The 16,974-nt window shown below is 48.6% G+C and overlaps 4 protein-coding genes across 4 annotated transcripts in view; 2 read left to right on the top strand and 2 right to left on the bottom strand.

The window, feature by feature from the left end:
• ARL10 (ADP-ribosylation factor-like 10) overlaps nucleotides 1-834 on the bottom strand; it is a 4,037-nt gene extending 3,203 nt beyond the window's left edge. Inside the window, exon 1 of the mRNA XM_009893548.1 lies at nucleotides 829-834. Within this exon, the coding sequence (XP_009891850.1) occupies nucleotides 829-834 (6 nt within the window). The remainder of the gene's footprint in view (nucleotides 1-828) is intronic.
• A 405-nt stretch (nucleotides 835-1,239) lies between these two features.
• KIAA1191 (KIAA1191 ortholog) lies at nucleotides 1,240-5,820 on the top strand. Its single transcript, XM_009893537.1, has 6 exons — nucleotides 1,240-1,245; nucleotides 1,360-1,486; nucleotides 3,148-3,272; nucleotides 4,566-4,672; nucleotides 4,985-5,121; nucleotides 5,576-5,820. Exons 1-6 carry the CDS (start codon nucleotides 1,240-1,242, stop codon nucleotides 5,782-5,784), a joined length of 711 nt encoding a protein of 236 aa, XP_009891839.1. The 3' UTR covers nucleotides 5,785-5,820.
• Nucleotides 5,821-9,543: 3,723 nt separating this feature from the next.
• Nucleotides 9,544-14,999, bottom strand: SIMC1 (SUMO-interacting motifs containing 1). Its single transcript, XM_009893526.1, has 8 exons — nucleotides 14,629-14,999; nucleotides 13,801-13,870; nucleotides 13,221-13,366; nucleotides 12,595-12,774; nucleotides 12,004-12,132; nucleotides 10,899-11,055; nucleotides 10,733-10,817; nucleotides 9,544-9,764 (listed from the first exon to the last, which is right to left on the bottom strand). The coding sequence occupies exons 1-8, from the start codon at nucleotides 14,997-14,999 to the stop codon at nucleotides 9,544-9,546; spliced, it is 1,359 nt and encodes a 452-aa protein (XP_009891828.1).
• Nucleotides 15,000-15,431: 432 nt separating this feature from the next.
• THOC3 (THO complex 3) overlaps nucleotides 15,432-16,974 on the top strand; it is a 5,318-nt gene continuing 3,775 nt past the window's right edge. The window contains exons 1-2 of the mRNA XM_009893516.1: nucleotides 15,432-15,594; nucleotides 16,058-16,125. Coding sequence (XP_009891818.1) covers nucleotides 15,432-15,594; nucleotides 16,058-16,125 — 231 coding nt within the window. The remainder of the gene's footprint in view (nucleotides 15,595-16,057; nucleotides 16,126-16,974) is intronic.

The raw sequence follows: 16,974 nt of genomic DNA, 5'->3' as shown, positions 1-16,974 counted from the left end.
GGGAGGCGCTGGGGACGAGAGACTGGCTTTGCTGCCTTGGCCCGGTTGTGGGATCACTGAAGTATGGTTGAGATAGGAGCGTTCTGGGAATCTCCTTGCTTATGGGAGGTGTTTATGGGTAAAAAAAGCTGTAACTAGGTGTGATGAAAACAGAGCCCCGGGGGGCTGCGGGAGGCGCTGGGGACGAGAGACTGGCTTTGCTGCCTTGGCCCGGTTGTGGGATCACTGAAGTATGGTTGAGATAGGAGCGTTCTGGGAATCTCCTTGCTTATGGGAGGTGTTTATGGGTAAAAAAAGCTGTAACTAGGTGTGATGAAAACAGAGCAAAAAGGTAGATTTAGGTTTGATGTAAAGTCTTTACGGTGGCAGTGATGAGACACTGGAACGGGTTGCCCAGAGAAGCTGTGGATGCCCCATCTCTGAAAGTATTCCAAGTCAGGTGGGACAAGTCTTTGAGCAATCTGATCTAGTGAAAGATGTCCCTGCCTGCAGCAGCAGGGCTGGAATAGATGATCTTTGAAGGTTCCTTCCAACCCAAACTGTTTTATGAGGTGACTATGGGGATGCTTTGAATATAGGACCAGCTTTTTTACATTTTGAGGCTGTTTTAAGTTTGAAGTGATGTTAAATGTTCTTGAATGGAAGTAAATAAATTTGTATACCTTTGAGCTTAACCTCTACTTGCCACCTCACTTTGTTTGAAAATCTTTCTTGTGGAAGAAAACCTAAAGTTGTGGTTTGGCAAAAAAGTAAACTGTCCAGTCAGGGAACAGTAACTCCTGTGTTAGGAGGAAGAAATCTGTTTCACAGGATTTCTAGTTTTCTAGCATTCATTGTCAGGTTCTTTGTCGCTAGGGTTTTGTGATCAGTGGTGGAGCTATGACCACTGAGCAAGAAACCCCTATAAAAAACAAGGGGGAAAACAAGATCTAAACACCATCCTCTAATCTGTGTGACTGCCGTTCTGTAAATAGCTTGTGTTTCTGAGCTCTGTGGAAGGGTGCTCTTGCCCAGTTAACCTTGAAGTCCAATTTGCAGTTATGAGAATGGAATTAGATATGCTCTGGTTTCTTTCCTGTTCATCTTTTTGTACTTAAACTCACAACTTGTTGGCACTGAGCCTGGTAGGTTTTCAAATGTTTGATGCAAGTTGCATGTTCGTTGCTAAGAATTATAAGGTTCAAGCTTTAAAACATTCCTGGGCTGTAGTGAGAACAGCGTATGGGTTCCTTCCATGGGATGAAGGTGAGCTGCTAGAGCAGCTTGGCCTTGTGACTTGTTTGAGTAGTTAGAGATGTGTTCTGGCAAGGTGCTGTGATGCTTTCTTATCTTCAACTGTGCCCTGTTTCTTCCCCACAGATTGAGGAAGGGGATGCTAACATGAATGCACCTGTCTTAACTCCTTCATCGTCCACTGAAAGCGTGAACAAGGTACCCGTGGTGAAGGCCAAGGCCACTCATATCATCATGAATTCTCTCATTACAAGTAAGAACTCTAACCTCTGATGTGGTGGCTAATGGGGTGTGGGCACATGAGTGTGATTTGGCTTGGTAATGCTTCAAGGTAACTACCAGAGTTACCGGACAGCTTGTGTGTTCAGACTGACTCTGCTCTTGAGCTGTCTGAGTGTTTTTGGAGGATGCTTCTAGAAGGAAGCAAGGAACTAGGAATACGCCACACTTACTGCATCTGTGTTTCCAGGTACTGGAGGTGGGTGTTGAGGGAGGAGCGTAGGGTATGTTACCTGCTGATAGGACACTGCAGTCCACACCACCTTGTTGCTGGAGTGCAGAGGCAGCTGCTGCTGCAACTCTGTTTGCTTATTAACTTGCCATGTCTGAACGTCAGGTAAAGCTCTAAAATTAACTAAAGTGTTGTGGAGTGCTGACATACTGTGCTAATGAAGCACTTGCTGGCATTTATGCTAGTTAATAGCTGCAGCAGCTGTCTTGCTAACAGTAACATTTTAAAAAAAACAAACATCATAAGCCATGATGCTTTAATATCACATTGGGTCAGTTATGTTTGCAGAGAAGACATGCCCATTTGCGACAAGAGGAATTCATGTGTTAATCTGTCCCTGCTGCCTCTTCTTTTACTAGCTGGGATCTGAGCTTTGTCTTTTCCTCTAAGCAGTGCTGCTTCCAAAGACTTCTAGATTTTCAGACCAGCATTTTGGAATATCTATACATTTACACTTATTTCAGTCTTGGCTCAAAAATAACTAACACATCAGAAAATAATGTCTGGGAATATGGACTTTCTTCTGGAAAGCAGCTCCTGTTCTACTCTAATGACAAAATGTTGATCTAGTTAAAAGCCTGATGGCCTAAAAATGTTCTTCTGCAGTAAGAAGTCAGAACCATCAATCTACACCTCCAAGGAAGAACATTCAGTCACAAGTTGGAAATAAACAGACAAAGGTCCTCTAGTTGTCTCATATATACAGTGTAGTAACCTTGCAAATAACTTTAACATGGGAAGTGTTACCTGTTTTAGAGAAGACATTGAGCTTTTCCAGTAATGTTGTTGTGCTGTAATTCCTTTTGAATTTTTTCTTAGCTCCACTAGGGAGTGAACATCTTATGCTGGTAGTCGGGGGAAAGTTCTTATATTTCTCAGAACTTAAGCTGATATCACCATATTAGATGCTGGCTCTGTAATTGGCTGAAATAGCTGATTTTACCTAATCTAGAATCACTGGGAGTCTTTACCACCTGTTCTGCAAGGCTGTGATTGTCAAATTAGCTGTTGTGGGCAGTCTTTCAGAAGAATTCTTTTTTTTTTTTTGTTGGCCAAAAAAACTCCCTTAAAATATCCAGCTCATTGGGGTCTCCTAGATTTATGAAGTTGTAATTAGGAGTGATGCAGCTGCTGGGGTAAAATGTGTTTAATTATAGGTGTTGCATTTGTAATACATCTGGTGATTGGGACAAATCACTGCTCATCTGACTTAGCCCTATGACTCAGGATAGTTTTCAAGTCAAAATATCTCATTAGATTCATCTTGCTGCCTCTGTAAACTCATCACAATACCTAGGTATGAATGATGAAAAAAGGGTCTTGCATTTGGTTGTGCAAGTTGTCTTTGCTAGAACTGCTTGTGGTGGTGTTTCTGTGTGACTATGTGCTCTTGTCCATTCCAGAGCAGACTCAGGAGAGCATTCAGCGCTTTGAGCAGCAGGCAGGGCTGAGAGATGCTGGCTACACTCCCCACAAAGGCCTCACTACTGAGGAGACCAAGTATCACCGAGTGGCTGAGGCAGTTCACGTAAGGCTTGTTTTGCTTTGGCTTTCTTTCTCTAAATTGTGTACTAGCTTAACACCTATCTGGTGACATAACTTTTGGAGCATGTTGCTAGGACTCTCCTTAAACTGCTTCCTCTGAAGACTTTTAGCTCATTGTGTAAAAAAAAGTTTACCCTCTTTTTAAAGTTAGTGTTAGCCTTTACAATTTTGAAACAAACTTTTGTCTGAAATCTGTTATATTCCACAGTCATGTCAGATTATCACAGTCATCTTTCCAAGTGGGGACATCTCTACCCAGAATCTAGTTTCTTGCTGTACCTTTGAATGGTGCCCTGCAGTTAACTGTTGTAACTGTTTATCCCAAGATAACTTGTAAACCATGCATTTCTGATGTGAAAGTTAGCAGATGAAATTGGGCTTGCCTCTTGCTGGAAATAAAGACAAAGGTCTTGGATCAACCTGTTTCCGATGAGCTCAGTTCCCACGGTAATCTTGCAGCTGGAGTTTAATAGTGAACTCTCCAAGTATACTCCCACAAGGTCAAAGTTCCAATAACAGCGTTGGTGAATTGCATTAGTGTGGCTTGGATAGCCACAGGAAACATTTGGAGAAGGTGCCTGTGTAGTTGGTGTTTGAACTATAACTGCCCTTCAAGTGACTTCTTCAAAGTTCAGTTTGTACTGTCTTACTTTTAATAACCTGGTTCACATACACCCAGTTCCTGTTTGTTTTATGACCAAGCGTACTCTTTATAAATGCAGTTCATTGCAGTGTTCCCATCCTATTGTATGTGATTACTTCTCAGGGTCTAGTACTCCTAGACCTGTACTTTCTGTACAAGATCTGGTCTCACCTTCATTGGCGAACTTGTGTGACTGAAAGCTTTGTTGCCCTGAAAAGTGCTGCAGGCAAATCTGGCATTTAGACTTGTTACCAGGTAGCTGAACTGGTGTAGGCTAGCTCTGCTACATCTGCAGCCACCCTATAAATGCTGGTATTGAGGCAATGTGTTACTGTTGGGTAGTGCTTCTGAATTTCAGAGTGAGCTGTAGGTGTTACTTTACTCCCTCTAGCCTGGAGGATGTCTTGAACATAGTGCACTTCCCAAATGCTTACATCTGATCTAGAAAGAAGCTTGAGGGGTGCATGCAAGTATTGTAATACTGGGTTTAGCTTTAAGTGAAGTGACACTTAAATCCTTAATCACCTGTGATATAGGCAATTGTCCAGTCTTGGCAATAAAACTTGCTGTTTGTTCCTTATGACTTGTATTTAAGCTCTGTTGCTTCTGTGTTTCTCTTGACTCTCCTAACAGAAACTAAAAATGCAAAGTGGAGACATGACAAAAGATGACAAACAGACTTCTTCTACTCAGTCCACTCCAAGCAGCACTCCTCACTCCTCTCCCAAGCATAAAAACAGGTACTCCGTTCCTGGCAGACCACTGCCACCTCTGGTTTCCTACAGGCTGCTGAGGTGGGAGCTGCTACAAATAACCTTCCTCTCCAGTGAGGGGACTGTCTAAAGGGTGAAATTCAGCACCTGCTGTGGCTTTGTGTTGGATAGATCCAAATGTTGAAAGCTTGTGGAACCTGAGCATACATATCTTCATCATGGGTTGTAACAAACCTATTAAGATCATCTAAATTGCCCCTGATAACTACATGTAAAGTTCCTGGCACGGTGGGGTCACTTGAAGTATTTATTCTCATGTGTTTTTTTTTTTTTCCCTAGGGGTTGGTTTAGTCAGGGATCCTCTACTTCTATCACTGGCCCAGACTTTACCATGGAAGCTGGTGGGGACAAATTGCCATCTGAAAGGTGGAGCTTCTTTGGACCCAAGGCCATCCAGAAATCCACCAATGATCCAGGTATGTCCTCTAAAATCTCCTGCCCTGCAAGAGCTAGGGAAGAACTGTCACACAACAAACAGACTAGCTATTTCTGGAGCCTTATCCTGCTTGCCTTCTTACTTTCTAAGACCACCTTGTGAATGTGCTATTCATATCATTTCTATGCCTAAATATAAAGCACTTAAATAAAACCTATGCCAAGGATCTGAAAGGAGAAACTTGCACTGAGCTGCAGTGGAAGGGCAGGGTGTGAAGGTGACAGCTCTTTACTCTTTCTCTGCTCTCTGGTGGAACCACAAGTGGAAGTGCCAGCCACTGATGTGGAATAGGTTTAGATGACATGAAGCTTCTGGGTCTTGCATAGGCTGTCTGCAGTGTTGGGCATCAGTGATACTGCTCACTCCTGGCAGCAGTGGAAAAAGGACTTGGCTAGTTTTCCTAGCTCTTACTTGCTGTGATTTTTTTTCATCAGGAGGATTTACCATCCAATCCTATAAGGGTGCCCAGAAACCATCCCCAATGGAGCTCATGCGTGCTCAGGCTACTAGGATGTCAGAGGATCCAGTCACCTTCAAACCACCCAAAATGGACATTCCAATCACAGAAGGGAGGAAACAATCTCCACGTTCCCATAATATCAAACCTCGGGATCTGAATGTGCTCACTCCCACAGGGTTCTAGGAATAATGCTTCTGGCATCTTTAGCGGGCTACGGGGTGTCTTAGGCTCTGCTTCCCTGTCACGTTGTGCTGCAGTAAAATAGGAAAGTCTCCCTTCCAGCTCTTCATCTCAGAAAAGGAAACAGTTGTGACTGTCCTCTTAAAGCCAGTCTTGGAAAAACTTCTGCACTAGTACTAAACCAATGTAAACTATCCTGTCTGCTGTATTGCACAAGTTCAGTCTGTTAGGCTGCACTAGCTGTGCTTCCCAGTACACTACACCACAGTAAAACCTTGAACCATGTTTTGTGGGACAGGACTGCATGTGGTGTGCAAGCAGGCTGGTCTGTCTACCTGTAGTCTGATTGTCTTGTCCTGCTTAGTATTGAAGTATCCTCAGGAGGACTGTGGTTCTGTCTGGCTTATACAGAACATGAGCAGAAAATGATGAAAATGAGCAAGGACTAAAAAATGGACCATTAACTGCCAGGAGGAAGTTGCTCTGGGAGTGTGGTGGATCAGTGTTAAACGTGGCACTTCCTTACTATCTGGTGTGACCTTATAGTTCAACACCTAGTACTTCTTGGAATTTTTTTAAAGGAAAAGTGGAGCAGTGACCATTCTAAGATGTTCTTATTAGAAAGGCAGGGAGCAGAATCTAGTGGGGCTTGGCAGTAACAAGGGAGAATTGCTACTCTTCCAACTCTTTATGTTCCTCCAAAAAGGTGGAAATGCCCAGAGCTGGTGTGGCTTGAACCAAGTAATGCTCCTCTCTTCTTTCTGCAAAACACCACTGTCCTGCCTTCTAAGAAGACAACAGACTCACAGATGTTCTGGCACTCCAGGTGCTGCTTGATCTTTTTTTTTCTAGCCTCTTGTATGAATCATGTAGAAGTGTATTGGACACCAGGGGCACTTCTCAAATAGGGTTTTTTGTTTCATCAGCATTAAGTACATTTTGCAGGGCTGGGGGAGGCCTGAGGGCAGATTAAAGCTAAACATTCCTCCCTGCTATGATGCAGCTGGATGCAACTTTTTGGCCTAGTCAGAACCAGTTACTGGGAACAGCTAACACTTGCTTTCATGAAAAGTGGAACTTTCACATCTAATCCCTTAAGCATTATAGGTGGTGTTGCTCTGTAATCTTCACCTGTCCTGTGGCAAACAGGTCTCCTCTCAATCTCACGATTATGTTGCAGAGCTCCCTCAGCCAGCAGCAGGCTTTCTGTAGTGGCGAGGTGGCAGCAGCAGCCTTGCATCTGGTATTGGAAGCTTCTCTGTTGCCAGGACACTATACAGAGGTTACTTAACAGCTGGTAACCATTTAGCTCTGGGGTTTTCTGCCTTCTTAAACCAAACATTTCTCCTGGAGGGTGAGGCAGGGTTGGCTCACTTGGCTAGCTGCTGTCCCCTCTGAAGAAGCACGTTTTGTGGCTCTGCTTCCTCTCAAGCTCCAACAGCACTGCCGATGATGTGTTGTGTTGAAAGTCTCCCACCCATCTAAGCAGTTTTCACTGTCACCACTCATTTGCACCTTGGCAATCAGTCTGTCATTTGACATTAATTTATTTGTTGTCTGTATTCATGTCTCTAATGTGTATGATTTTTTTTTTTGTTTGTTTGTTACAAGAAAATAAAACCTTGTGAATTTATTTGTTGTCTGTATTCATGTCTCTAATGTGTATGATTTTTTTTTTTGTTTGTTTGTTACAAGAAAATAAAATCCTTGTGAATGGAGGTTCTTGGTGTGTGTTAGTGCTGGCAAAGCAGCTGTTGAAGAAATGTGGGGCTGTCCAGTGAGAGTGGGGACAAGGTTCTGCCTAATAAGGCTCTGGCTGCACTTGCAGTAGGGTAAAATGTTTGCTCTGCAAAACTCCTTTCTGACAGGGAGGCTAGGTTTAAAGCCGGACTCAGTCCTTAGTGCTTGTACAGATGAAACTAAACATGAAAGCTTTGTATTTTCTTGAGCTATTCAAACGGTGATTCTTCATGTCCCTGAGATTGCTTCTCTTGCGGCTTGTGTGCTGTGTTTGCAGCTGTACTGTGGAGGTGGGCACAGCCAGGCTGGGATTTGCCTAGAGGTGCCCAGCTCCCAGCAGCATGGCCATGTCTACTTTGCCTTCCTCTGAAAAGTTCTTGTCTGAGTGCTGTTGTATCACTTGTAGCTGCCAAAGTACTGCTGATAGAGCACATGGTTCTCCTGGGCTGGGGATGTCTGAGCTAAACACTGGTGTTCTCTGTGCTCCTAGAGTGTTAGCAGAACTTAAAGGGAATAAATAGATCCTGAAGCACCCAGGTACTCTGGTAGAGGCTACTGCTGCAGGTCTTGGTTACACAGGCTAATATCATAGTTCAGTTTGGAAAGGTTGCGTTAAAGTGTGGCTTCAGGGTGTGATAATCTCATTCTACTTTCTGTATTTTACTTCACATCATTCTTGGGGATATGACCAACATATCAGAAAATAACATCTGTAACTATGGAACTCTTGCTGGGATGCAGCTTCTTTTCTAGTTTAATGATAGAAGTCTAATCCAGTTAAGAGAACCTAACTGGAAAAGACACCTGAGTGAGCGCACTGTGCAGGAGAAGCAGCTTTCTAGAGCAGGGAGCACTTGAAGTTTGTGCTGTTGGGAATGCTTCTGGCTGCTAGTCCCAGAATAGACTTCTTCACTTTTCCCTGGATGGTTTATTCCTGGATTAGAGAGGCAATGTCATGCAGATGAGGGGTTTGTTCTACATCTGGCTGTTGGGAAGAGGCTTCCTGAAGAACAAGGAGCAAACCTGTGAGTCCCAGGTCAGGCCCTTGCAAACAGTTCTGGGCTAACAGAAGCCAGGCTTCTGGAGGATGCCTTGCTGGGCAGCGTGCAGCAAGCATCAGGTCTTCAGTGTGTGCAGCATTAACATCAGGACTACTCCATTCCTGTCTGTGACTGTGCTGCTCCATGCTCCTAGGCTCTGATCTTCTCAATACAACTCTGCACAGGGGCAGATAAAGAGGTGGTGGGCAGCTACAGGAGTGTTTCTCCCAGTCCCAACCTCTGTTGCTTCTGAACTGCCTGAGGAGACAGTCTATAGAAATGCCTAATTGCTCTCTGATCTCAGCTGTGATTTGAGTTGATGGCAGTGTATTTGAATTGAGTATTCACGTTCATCATAACACAAATGCTTGCCTGCACTGCAGACACTTCAGGGCATTCTGCAAGGGGCACAGCCTTTTCAGCTGCTGCTATCTAGTCCTCCCTCTTCACATGCTAATACCTTGGGCAAAGTCATGTAGATGTATTTGATTTGGAATAGAAATGTTTCTGTCCTGAGGGCTGATCAGCATAGCTTGGGGATCTCTGCACTGTGAATGCCCTCACTGCAGCCCACACCTGCTCTTTTTCTTAAATACTACCTTTTCCTAAATACTGAACATTTGTTTTGGCATTTTGCTTGCTCTGCAAACTATTGTCAATTTATGGCTGCGTTTGCCTAATGCTATTCCAAAGTACAGTTAACAAAGCTCTGCACTTCCTTTGGGCAGGGCTGGCACCAAGATAGAAGAATCTCAGCAAATATGAAAATAATTTATTTTTTTAGGTGTCCAAAGTGCCTTGTAAAACCAGGATAAGGCAAGTTTGAAAGGACATTCTGAGACCATGTAAACCAGACATTTTTCCAAAGAAATGTATAAACAAACCCAAGAGATGTATGATGCTTGAGACTGCAGCATGAGATGGGGGTTTTGTAGAGAAAACGCAAAGCTCTCTGTGCTCCCTGCCGCAGTGGTTGTCTCCATCAAGTAGCAGTGACAATGAGGAACAGCTCCCGAAGCATGCACAATTTCTCCATGATTTGCAGGGGAAAAGGTTGCCCCAGGACCTGCTGCATTCGGCTGATAAAATCCTCTATCTTTAGTTGAATGTCCAGATGGCTGATGTCATCACTGTCCTGGAGCTTGGGCTTGGCTTTCTGAATGATCAAGTCCATCCGGTCATTCAGTGAGCTCCGTAAGTGCTCTGCAAGAGGAAATGCTGGTGAGAAGAGGCAATGTACAATGGGCTGCCTGACCTGCTCAGGAACAGATTGCAGTGTGCCACAGGCACGTGAGGAGCGGTTCGGAACTGTGCTGATCCTCCCGTGGTTATTCCTGATGCTGCTGCACAAGACTAGCCTGGTGGAAGAAGGTACTGTCCCCTCCTGGAGCTCAGTCTGCATGTGGAGAGAGACCAAGAAATGGGGACGGGGCAGGGCTTGTAGCATCCTTTTCTGCTGTGCTATTGGCAGACTGGACAGCTTTCCAGCTCCAAAGGAAAGTCTCCAAAGAGCTTAACAACAGTGATCATCTAGGGCTTCAGGGAGAATAAGACCATGCAAATATGGTGGTGGGTTCCTCTGCATTCCTCCATGAGAGCCTTAACCTTGGGGTAAAGCAGCTGAAGTTGGGAAGAGGCTTTTAGGAATTTTCTGGTAAAACAACTTTAGGGAGTTTTAGGGAATGTTTTGTGACTGTGCTGCACTCCTGGGGTCAGAAGTACTGCTCCTTCCATGGCTACTGAGTGGTGCTCCCTGCCCAGTCTACTTAGTGCTGAGCATGTCTTGGCTTTACCATCCCTTTGACTTCCACCTTTCCTCCTAAACCACCCTATTGTTCCAGCCAGTGTGCGTGCAACTTGGACAATAGTGGGTACAAAGTACCCCCTTGTGTACTTAGTGCTGGGATCAATCCTTTAGGAAGTAGGCTATTTCTTAGGCGCTAAACTTTGCAAAGCAGGTTGGGTGCTCTGCTTGATGCAATGTCACTTCTTTGACTGCTGGGAATAGTTACCAGCATGGATGGAGGTACATGATCTTTCTAAGACTCAGTGGCCACGAGATCAAGAGTGATCAGAAGAGAGGAGGAAGGGTACTTTGGCTGTGATTTGGCTGTTCTACTGAAGCCTCTTGACGAGTTTGTGTTTAATCAAGGCCAGAACAGGCTGCTTACCCAGTATTACATTTTGGTAACTCATCAGCAGCAAACTCAAGTACTGCAGCATCTCGTCCCATCTTTGCCATGTTGCTGTTTCATCCTATGACAGGACACAGTATTTGGTGATTAAAAGAGGTTTTCTCAGGAGAAAATAAAGCAAAGGAGAGGTTGGACTGGATACCTGGCATTGCAACAGCACAGAGGAGTGGCTCAGGAAGTACAGGATCTTGGCCAGAGACAAGGGCAAAGTTGTGGGCACATCGCAACTATGCTGGAACAACAGCTCTAGCAGCTTACAGCGCAGGAGCTGGCTCTCCATGGTGTTTAAGAAAGCTTCCCTGGAAGACAAAAGGATTTACTCTGAGGGAGACATCACAGCCCGACCAGGGACAACTGCTCTAGCACGTTTCTGGTGTCCCACTGGTTCTGGTCTGGTGCAGGGGCTGCCCAGCATTGCAGTGGAAGGAAAATCACTAGACGTGATAGGAAGACCTTCATTATGCACCTTGGCCACGGGCATGTTTACATTGTTAGGTCTGACCTGTGGCAACTCGTGGATGGTACGGTCTGTGAAGCAAGCTTAGCTGCTTCACTTCACCCTGCCCAGCAGCCTGTGCAGAAAGCCAAGCAAGTGTGAAGTAGGGTCACCGTCCAGCCTGATCTAGAAGATCTGTCCTGGGAGGACTGATAGCTTGGTTAGAGTCAGTTTGGCTTGATTAGACCCAGTATGTGCTCAGAGTTCTGCTAAAAGGGTCTGAAAGGGCTGCCTGCTGGGGCTGGCAGACATGGGTTTGCAATGTCTGTGGGTCTAGTGGTCTCACGTCTACACTAGATCCAGTCAGGCCCTTGTGCTTTGGCTTCAGATACTGCGTTTCCTAGAGAAGCAAACAAAAGCATGTCATGGCAAAGATTCAAGAACTATATCGTGTTTCTAGTGAGCTTCTCAGTTGTCCCTGGGAATCAGTGATGAGCTTGCCAGTACCTGACTGTGCTGATGCAGAGTGGTGCTTTTCAGACCCACTTCACAGTTTGAAAGTCCTGCAACTTTAACAAGTGGGAAAATCAACTTTTCTCAGCAACACACAAGCAGGGAAGATGCGTTCAGCTGGCGATGTTCTATCTCCATGAGATCTGTCAGTCCAACAACCATGCATTTGCTGGCTGGGTCATAAATGAGCCTGTCTTTCTATACCCTATGGTATTTTATGCATCCAGACTTGGATGTAAATTGGGAATAAGATTATTGCTCACACAGGTAGACGCTGCCTTGCACGTGTTTGTCTTACCTTTGGCTCCTCAGGGGAATATTCAGTATAAACGGGAATATCACATCTGCGATCTTACGGGAGCTGCAGTTGGGTGATTTGTCCACTTCCACTGCGATGGACAACATCCGCTGGAGCAGGAGCATCACCCTAAGTAAGAGAGACAGTGAACACTAGGAGACACTACCCCTTGGCTTGCAAAGTAAAGCAGTGGAGATGGCACCTAAGTTCAGCCTCGTGCCTTGCAGTGAGGGACACAGGGGAACGCAGCAGGCTAGATTTGGTGGCTTTTGAATCTGATGCTCTTGGAAGCAGAACTAATCCGCAGATGGGCCCTCAGGTGGCTGTACTGAGCGCTGGTGGAACAGCACAGGGCAGCCTGGGTGGTGGGCCAAGAGCTCCAGCCTTATGCTACATGTAAGAGGAGGATGCTCACTGATCCAGTTTCCTACCAGGTGCGGAAGTCTCTTGCTCACCAAGTGCATGTCTGCCCCAAAGGAGAACTTCAGGTACAGCCTGGCTTCCCTGACCTGACAGAGTGTGACTCTGGGTTCTCCCTGACTTGGGACCCCATGATACTGACAGCAAGGAGCCAGGACTTCTGGGGCTTACCTCTGACCAAAGAAGGCTGGTGGAGCCACCTCTGCCTGGTCAGTGCTGGCCAGCCATGGTGCAGATGATCTGCATTCGGCCCTTGCTTCTGCTGAAGAGGATGCAATTTCTTGTGGCTGCTCCTGGGGCTGGGAGAACCCAACTCCTGTAACTGCTGTGATCAACCATTCGACCACCTCCCTGTGACAGAAACAGGAACGTTAGTGGGGACAGGCCTGGTTTTGCTGCATTCTGACCTACGGATCCACTTGGAACTCAAGGAAACACCCCAAGGGCGGGACGCATTCTTCATCTCCTTGGACAGGTTAGGGAGTAGTTCTTTTGAGCAGCAAATTTATACAGTTGTCAACAGGACTGCCTCCTTCTCAGTCCTGTCCTGAGCAATACAAACCTGACTTTGTTCCTGGGGAAAAGCCCACTAGGTTGTGGCCAGAAATGTCTTGCATCATCTCTGGTGGTTTGCTTTTGTAAACCTGCTCCTGTTCTTTGTACTTGGCCCCTACACCTCCCTTTGTCTCCCAGGCTTTTTTCCTGGAAGGTCTGACCTGGGGTGTCAACAAGAGTTCCCTGAGCCCCTGCCTCTCAGCATGTGGTTAGAGAATAGGGGAGGAGGAAGCAGCCCTTACTTGACATTGTTGAAGCATGTGTCACATGAAAGCACTTTCTTGGCAATTGACTTCTGTAGCAGGCGCAACCTCAGGTTCTGCTGGAAGTCATCCTCCAGGGTCTGCACCACGTACTGGAGGAAGAGGAGCCAGCCAGGGGGCTTCTCCTGAGGACAGATAGAGATTGTATGAGTCTGGCAGAGCTGCGGGGCAAGGAGCATCTGGGAATTTGGCTGTCTTGGGAATGGGCTGAGGTACATGACTGAGGAGTAGCTCCAGGAGGGGCTGCCTGGCTCAGGCAATGCCCTGGGGACTTGGCTGGACCTGTTCTACCATTGCACTTGGGCAATGAAGTTTTGTCTGTTGCTGTATCTTCTTAAGATGAGACAATGTGCCTACAGCTGTGCAGCAGCTTAGGGAGCACGCTGGATAAAAGCAGGAGACCCAACTGGCATTTGCTGCCCTCAGCGGCTGCAATAAGACTGCATATTGGACTGGCCCATTCTGCAGCAGGGCACAGCCATGAGGCCCTGGGGCAACGCTTACCCTCAGGCACCGCATGATGATCCCTGCCCGATGTGACACACGTGGTGCCAAGTACCTGGTCCTCCATGATGTACTTCAGCAGCGTCCAGTCCCATCCCACCGTGGCAGTGTTGGCTGGATGGAGCCTGCAATGACAGCACTGTTCATTTGTGCTGAACTGCCCAACTATCTGCGCAGAAGCACAGCAGCCCCTGGCCCTTCCCCAGCCCTACTTGCTCAGGGGCCTGCCCTGCCTTCTCCTCTCCAGCTTTGCCCTCTCTCTTTCTCCTCCCCTGACTAAGTTCATTTTTTGGAAGCACCTGACTAGGGCTTTATTCCATGGAGAGCATCGGCACTTCTGGGCCAGTGGCCTCACAAAACCTTGTGCCTCTGCAGGAACCCTGAGGGCAGCAGGGAAACTGCTCCAGTCACCTCCAGCCCATGGCCCCTGCTGCAGCCCAGGGAAGGTGTTTTTGCCATGTCACAGCAGTGAAGAATAAGAGCAAGGCAAACACAGTCCTCGGTCCTACAGGGTTCCCTGGTGTCCCAGGCTGTCTCTGCACTGTGTGGGCTTGCTACTAACCAATTAAAGCATGCTGATGATATAGTTGGAGCTACTTTCCATTGTCTCAGCATTCCCTGCCTCTGCCACCCCCCCATCCTCCATCCACCTGGGGGTTTAGTGGCTGCTGTCTGGGCCAGGGATGGTCCTGACCCACCCTCAGACAGCCCAGGGTATGCCTGTGCTGATAACAGGAGGCAGGGACAGGAGGATCATCCTGGGTTATAGGGGAAATTGCTCCCTGTTCCATGGGGGAGGACCATGGAGAATAACCTTTATGCTGGGCAGGCCCCTGGGAGCACCTAGCCAGCCCCAAGGCACCATGGCAAAGGGAACACGTACATTTGGATCTTCATCAGTAGCATGTAGGTGTCCTTCAGGATCTCCCCTTGGTTGGGGTTCAACAGGATCTGTCTGATCAGGTGGGAGATGATTTCTTTGGGGGGACAGTGCTGGCAGGAGACGAACTCACTCAGGAAATGCAAGGTGCCCTCCAGGAAGTTCTCCTCCATGGTGGTGTGCACCATGCTCAGCTTCCCGCTGGGGATCAGGTCAGGTTTCCGCTGCGTGCAAGGCAAGGTAACGGGTGAAAGCCAGCCCTCCCCAACACAGAGGAACCCAGCTGTGATGTGGGGCCCATCGCGAAGGGAACTGCAATAACCAGAGATCCCAACTGCCTGGCAAAGCTTCTCCCAAAATGGGGAGTGGAGCATGGGCAGCCCCTGCTCTATCCTCTGCTGCAGGGGCTGCTCTGAGCAGGCTCTGGCTAAGCTTGGCAGCGGCTGCTCTGAACCCTGTTTACCTGCTGTGTTTCACTGTTGGGTGCTACGCCTTGGAGGAAGAGGTGCTGGACTCCACTTCTCCTGAAATAGTGCAGTTTGTTCAGCCAGGCCTTGCTATCAGCCTTGGTCCTGGCTGGGATCACTTGCTGGATTGCTCCGTGTCGCGGTAAGTCACCTGCTTCCAGCAAAGGCCCTCGGACCTTCTCTGGGGTTGTGGGGATGGCTGGGGCAGGGCTCAGCCTCGGGGGTAGCTCCCTTTGCTGGCAGAGGTGGGGAGTCTCTTCCTCTGGGCCACTGGCTCTCCAGCTGCTGCTGCTGTCCAGGCTGGAGGGGGACAGGGACAGAAGGTCCGAGTCCAGCTGCATGCTGGCCAGGGAGCCCAAGTCACTGTTAAAAGTGGTAGTGCTGCAGTTCTGCTCTGAGCTGCCGGAGGAGCTGTGGTGGCTGGAGGTGGGAGAGAAGCAGCTCCAGTTCTCTATGCTTTCGGCTGTGTCCATGGTGGCACCGGACTCCACGGGAGCGTTGTGTGAGGGTGCTGCAGGGCTCAGCCCCAGTGTTGCCTCTGTTTCTTGCGTTGTGGTGGAGCAGAGGCGGGGATGGGACGTGTGTGCTGCTGGGGCAGCAGGCGCCTGCCTGGGGTCCTGGTCAGCCCAGCCAGTGGTGTGGGGAGGGCTGTGGGAAGGGCTGCATGTGTCCTCTGTCAGGTCGATGATGTTGAGGCTGCTCCATGGCGCCGGGTCTGTGCTTGTGTCCTCACTGGTCAGATCAATAATCTCCTGTGGAGATAGAAGGGCCAGTGCGGTCAGTGACAGTGACACCTGGGTGCCTCGGTCCTCCCCTGCCAGGCACCTCTGCTATGGTGGCACTGTGGCCCCAGCCAAAGGGATAAGGGGGCTCATTGGCAGCAGCTCAAGAAACCAGGGGAAAGATCCTGCTGCCTGGCCGAGGGGATGGGGTAGCAGCCCACACTCTAGTGTCAGCCTCCCCAGGCAGCACGGCTGAGCCCAAACCCGAGCCGGGCTCTTCTTCCCTGTTCCTGGCAGAGAGAAACCCCCCCGTTTCCCCTGGGGCTCCTTACAGCAAATGTCTGACTCCTCTGCTCCAAACACCTTTTGCCATGGGCCTGGCTGCCTGCTCACCTCCCTCCCGGGATGGGGAAACGCCGGCCCCACTGGGGTGCCTGGGGAGGGCAAGAGGAGCACAGGGAGCGCTCCTGTCCCCTCTCCCCAGGGGCTCCTGCCTGGCACTGGCAAGAGCAGCACAGGATCCAAACCTCGGCACCCCCCCTGCGGCATGGCCTCACCCGCTACACGGACATGAGCGGCGGGGAACAGAGCTACCTTCACATCCATGGCACCAAGCCAGAACTACAGCAGCCCCGAGACTTTGGGGACTCCCATCCAGGGCTCGGCAGGTGATGCAGCACCCGGAGCTCCAAGGACACGCCTGTCCCCGGGGCAGCAGGAGCAGGCAAGGGAAGGCAGCTGTGTCCGCACCCCTGGCAGGCAGGACACGGCACTTCTCAGGATCTCGACGTGCCCGGGAGGGGTCTAAGCCTGTTTGCTCTTGGAAAAAAAAAAAACAAACAAACCCTCAGCGTCTCAAAGCAGGAACATGTTTTGCGGACAATTTAAATCCATTTTTTTTCCCCCTGACTCAGACCTGCTGCCTTTCCTAAGGAGGGGCCGCACGTAGCCTGGGGAAGGTGACAAAACCCAGCAGGCCTCGTGTGCTCCAGGACACCAGTGGAGCCGAGGAGGGCCGGAGGCTGCCCTGACTCCAGCCAGCCCGGATGCCCCGTAACTGCCGGCGTTTGAAAACTGCATCATAATTGGGGCCAATGGCGCCCGGTGCAGGGGGTGGACAGAGCATTCCCCCCTGCCCAGGGCTGTGCGTCGGTGGCCTC

This window comes from Charadrius vociferus, unplaced genomic scaffold (genome assembly GCF_000708025.1).
Source record: "Charadrius vociferus isolate BGI_N301 unplaced genomic scaffold, ASM70802v2 scaffold1041, whole genome shotgun sequence".
In the NCBI taxonomy this organism is placed as follows: Eukaryota; Metazoa; Chordata; class Aves; order Charadriiformes; family Charadriidae; genus Charadrius; species Charadrius vociferus.
The sequence above is the reverse complement of the archived record's forward strand: the minus strand, read 5'-3'. Positions and strand labels throughout refer to the sequence as shown.